The sequence below is a fragment of a genome, unplaced genomic scaffold (assembly GCF_019419815.1).
Source record: "Pyrus x bretschneideri cultivar Hongxiangsu unplaced genomic scaffold, Pyrus_bretschneideri_v1 Contig38, whole genome shotgun sequence".
Classification (NCBI taxonomy): domain Eukaryota; kingdom Viridiplantae; phylum Streptophyta; class Magnoliopsida; order Rosales; family Rosaceae; genus Pyrus; species Pyrus x bretschneideri.
Genome location: NW_025999701.1, coordinates 597,432 through 602,160, shown reverse-complemented (window position 1 = coordinate 602,160; position 4,729 = coordinate 597,432). Strand labels below are relative to the sequence as shown.

General features: G+C 36.4%; 1 protein-coding gene across 1 annotated transcript; it reads right to left on the bottom strand.

Moving 5' to 3' along the window:
• Positions 1–2,468: 2,468 nt before the first annotated feature.
• On the bottom strand, positions 2,469–4,380 carry LOC103942341 (G-type lectin S-receptor-like serine/threonine-protein kinase RKS1). Its single transcript, XM_048564082.1, has 5 exons — positions 4,134–4,380; positions 3,448–3,573; positions 3,109–3,224; positions 2,805–3,033; positions 2,469–2,707 (listed from the first exon to the last, which is right to left on the bottom strand). The coding sequence occupies exons 1-5, from the start codon at positions 4,378–4,380 to the stop codon at positions 2,469–2,471; spliced, it is 957 nt and encodes a 318-aa protein (XP_048420039.1).
• Positions 4,381–4,729: the final 349 nt, after the last annotated feature.

The window sequence follows — 4,729 nt, the reverse complement described above, 5'->3', positions numbered from 1 at the left end:
TCTATTTTTGGTTGGAAATGTTTTATTTTTCTTTAAATTGACTTTTTAGATTAATGGTAGGAATACTAAATTTACGACTAAATATTATAAGCTAAATAACATGTAAGTTGATAATTGGATTATTAGTTAAGTGTTAATTAACGTGCTTATTTGTTATCATTGACGCATCATTTAGTCTGGAAATTTAATCTACAAATCTAATTTACCATTACCCAACTTTTTCATGCATTAAAATAGTTTTATTATTATTATTATTATTTGGCAATGATATGGCAATAAGTAGAGCCATGTAATACCTAAAATACTTTTTCATGCATTGAGTTCCAATTAATGGTGGTTGTTTACGATGGTTGTGCGTTATTCTGGAAATAATAATTAATTTGAAAATACATTAGATGTTTTTTTTGTACATTTCTCAATCTACCACCCCATGTATTGAAGTCAATATCTCTCTCCTTTAGTGTAAAAATATGCGTAGTATCCGCTATGTCAAAATATGTGAAAATGGGACTAATGAATCCATATATATATATATATATTAATTATCCAGCTACCACCGTGGTAATGGTAATTAAGCTTCCCGTCTGATTTATACCGTCGTTGATTAAGGTATGGATGTCCTCAGAGCTTCTTTCTGTAAAGAAACCAGGCCCCTTCGGATGAGGCAATGTCGTACCCTCATTGCCCAACATGAACACCACCGATGACATTGCCGGTCTGTCTAGCATTTGAACACATAATAGACCTACTTGAATGCATCTTTGCACCTCAAACTCGACGTATGAGTACTCTAAGCATTGATCTATTAGTTCCGAACACTTGCTTTCGTTCCATAGTAGCCATGCCTGGTTTCAGTTACAAAATTATATATCTTCATGTTGGAAAATATTAGTATTTTAGGTATTATATTGTTTGGGTTTTCTATAAGTTTAGTTTGAGCCTAGCCTGTTAGAATTAGGATTAGGTTTGTTCATTATAAATATAATACTTCGTATCTCTGAAGAATAAGTTAGACATAATGTAGTCTCTTGGGTTATAAAGTCGTCATGCCAATATTTATTTACGTTAATAAAATCATATTAGTTTATAGTTACTTTGTTCGTTTGTTAGTTGCACACTTTCATATTCATCTTTGTATCAGAGCAAGTTTCATCCTTCGAGATTTAATCTACTTATGTTCTTATTGTCTGTTTATTGTTTAAAAATAATAATAATATTGTGATGTCCGACGTGCCGCCGTAGCCTCGTCGCACCGGAGCTGACACCTAAAGTCTGAAGATTGACCACCCTGCGCTTGCATCTTCCCTGAATTGAACCCCTCTGCTTGAAGAAACTATTGTTGCTCCTGCACCCATCATCCATGTCACACCGGAGAAGAAGGAATTGATTTAGAAATAAAAAAGAAGAAATAGAAAATATAAAATAGGAAAAGAAAACAGAAAAATAGAAAAGAAAAAAATTGGGTTTGGAGCCCACGATCTGTTGGGGTGTTGTGATTCGTTTGAAGGCTTTTTTGGGCCTTGTTGATTGAAGCTACTATTGGGCTTGGTTGGTTTTGAGGCCCACACGAGTTGTTGGCCTATTTGGAATTGTTTTGTAACCGTCACTCGAGTGCTTGGACCTGTGACCACTTGAGTGATAGGACTTTGTTTTTGTTCGTTCGTTGCTAGAATTGAGATATGGAAATCTCGTCTGTTTAGTGACGGGCTCTTTCCAAACTCTCAACACTAACCAGTGTGAATCAGAATCAGTTTGCCAGCCTGAATCTGAACTAGTTCACTAGTTCGCTAGTTCAGTCAAGTTAAGTCAGGCCCAGTCAAGTCAAGTTTGCATGCCCGCCATTCCGCCTAACAAAGTTAATTCGCATCTGCTTGTTTGCAAACCTATGTCGTATACCACCATGAGTTTGACAGAGGGTGTTGGAAAATATTAGTATTTTAGGTATTATATTGTTTGGGTTTTCTTATAAGTTTAGTTTGGGCCTAGCCTATTAGTATTAGGGTTAGGTTTGTTCTTTATAAATATAATGTTTCATATTTCTGAAGAATTAAGTTAGACACAATGTAGTCTTTTGGGTTATGGAGTCATCATGCCAATCTTTCTTTACATTAATAAGATCATATTAGTTTATAGTTACTTTGTTCGTTTGTTAATTGTCCACTTTGATATTCAATACACATGGAAAACTTTAGTGTGTACAGGCTCAACATTTGGAAAATACACATTAGCATGTAATGCTTACATGTCCAAGAAGACTATGATTGTGATATGGATGGTGAAACCTTCTGTTATTTCTGCCACTTATTATCTCCAACAAAAGAACACCAAAACTGAAGACATCAGATTTCACTGAAAACTTCCCGTCAATTGTGTACTCATGAGACATATATTCGCTGCACGTAAACAACACAAATCAGAAGTTTATAACTAGAAATAAAGAAATTCATGACATGTGTTGGTATAATTCACTATGTCCCAATTATGCGTTTTGTTTTTGCTTCAGTTTGCTTGCATCCGAAAATCCTTGCTATGCCAAAGTCAGATATTTTGGGGTACAACTCATTGTCAAGTAAGATATTGCTGCTCTTAAGGTCACTATGAATGATTCTTAGTCTGGAATCTTGGGGGAGGTAGAGAAGTCCTCGTGCGATTCCCGTGGTAACGTCTAATCGCTTTTCCCAGTTTAAGAACACCTTTCTATTTTGATCTGCAAAAGTCATCCACCATATTTAATCAATTTGGATGACACAAACAGAGCTTCATCGGACTCATTTAATCTTAAATTGAACTGAATAAATATTAACAAGGAAGATGAAGGGCAGAATCGCAGACCGAAAATGAAGCAATCCAAGCTATTGTTGGGCAAATCTGCATCCTTTCATCTCCTTCGATGCAGCAGCCCAAAAGTTTAAGAAGATCCCATTGTTGAAGATTGGATATCATCTTAACTTCGTTTTTAAACTCTTCAGTCCCTTGGCCAGAATCTTTTGAGATTCTCTTTACAGCTACGAATTCTTCTTGGGTTAAGTTGGCCTGAATATTAAGTATAGTCTATTAGCTTAAATTCGTAGCCAATGTCGTAAAGTATCGCATTATTAACTTGTAAACTGGACCGAAACCACGCTCCCCTAGTTTGTTTGTGTGGGAGAAGTGATTGGTGGCGGCTGCAATTGTATCAAAATCAAACAGTGGCAACTCCAAGTTCTCCTGACTGTCTCCTGAAGCTGTAAAATGAAAAAGCAAAAAGTAAACAAAGAGAGGAATGTAAAGGACACGTAAATATTCAGTCTTTTTGTCCATGCATTAGAGTTCCTCTGGCGGAGAAGCGTGACAGGATATGAACATGATAATTTTCATATATTCTTTCAGGGCACAATGCATTGAAGCATCTCTTTTCAATATAATGTGTCGACAAATATAACAGAAGGGAGCATGTGCATTTCTTACCTCTTTTATTTCTTCTCTTCAGAATTATACACCAGGAAGAGCCCAAACCCGGAAAAAGTAGCAAACAAACCGCTGATATGACTGAAAGGAATACTACTTTTTTATCCTCCTTCCGACTCGTTTTCCCTGAAGATCATACAAGATGTAAACGTTAAACCACACATTTTCAATTTTCTGATTTCAGTACTTCTTCATGTGTTTAGGCCCTAAATTGAAGCATAACAAGTTGCCCGATTTTGACCTATTCAATTTGATCCCTGCAACATACAATTCAAAAGAAAAAGATCTTGCTCTTGATCAATATCAGGAGCTAACATGAATGAAGCAAAGTACTGACTTACCTAGCTCTGAAAATGGCACCCGATCTATATATCTTGCTCTTGATCTCTATCTTCTTCAACGAACTCGCGCAGATCAATTAGGTCGCCAAACCACATCAGACAGCGATTGCCTTCATTTCTGATGTCCGAGTTAGCATAAGCCATACAAGAACAATTCTTTAAGCATTCTGCCTTGCATTCGTTGGTGCTAGTTCTATTGTTGACCCAAAAATCCAATTGGTCCAGAAGTTTCACTTTTTCAATTTTCAGAAACCCTTCTCCCTTTGGACAATTCAGTGGTGTCTCCCTTCCGCACCCACGTGTCCAATAAGCACCCCCATTCGCTGGTTGGTGTCGGAAAAAAACTCTGGCAAGCACTGGCAAACGGGTGATCTGTTAATCTTGCAAATGCCATTTGCTCCACACTGTACATAATTATTGCATGCATCATTCTGCAAAGTATACACAACAGCCCATTCAGTGCTTCCTTTATTGACAAGTAACCGCTGGATCTCGCCCGATACAGTAACCTTGGGATGGTAGAATTATTGGCAGCCTCATATGCATAGTATAACTCATTGGAATTGTACACATAAATTGGATTCACAACCATTCTTAACGTGTGGAATTTGGTTTCAATTTTATTTTCGTATATTATGTTTGAGATTGCAACCAACACACTTTTGGAGAAGCAGCAAAGGAAACAACAAATACACAACATCCCTTAAATTAAGGGATATTACACCTAGAAGTCAACTATAATCTAGAGTTGTGGAAAAACTAAGGAACATTACTTGGCTATTTAAAGATGAGTAGGAACTCCTACTCAAAACTCTTAGTATTGAACCACAAAGCTTTGTGCATATAATCAAAACCATTCATATTATCAATCACATTGTAAAGATCATAAACTAAGGTCGTTTAGTCAATCTATTCTAGGGAATAGACAGTTTGTACTGCTT

Bases quoted from the DNA above. Each gene is read 5' to 3' on its own strand.
- LOC103942341 (XM_048564082.1), bottom strand. From the start codon at position 4,380: ATGGTTGTGAATCCAATTTATGTGTACAATTCCAATGAGTTATACTAT. The intron at 3,574-4,133 runs GTTTTTTTCCGA...TATGATCTTCAG, and splicing joins GTTTGCCAGTGCTTGCCAGA to GGAAAACGAGTCGGAAGGAG. The intron at 3,034-3,108 runs GTTTACAAGTTA...CTTAATATTCAG, and splicing joins GGGAGCGTGGTTTCGGTCCA to GCCAACTTAACCCAAGAAGA.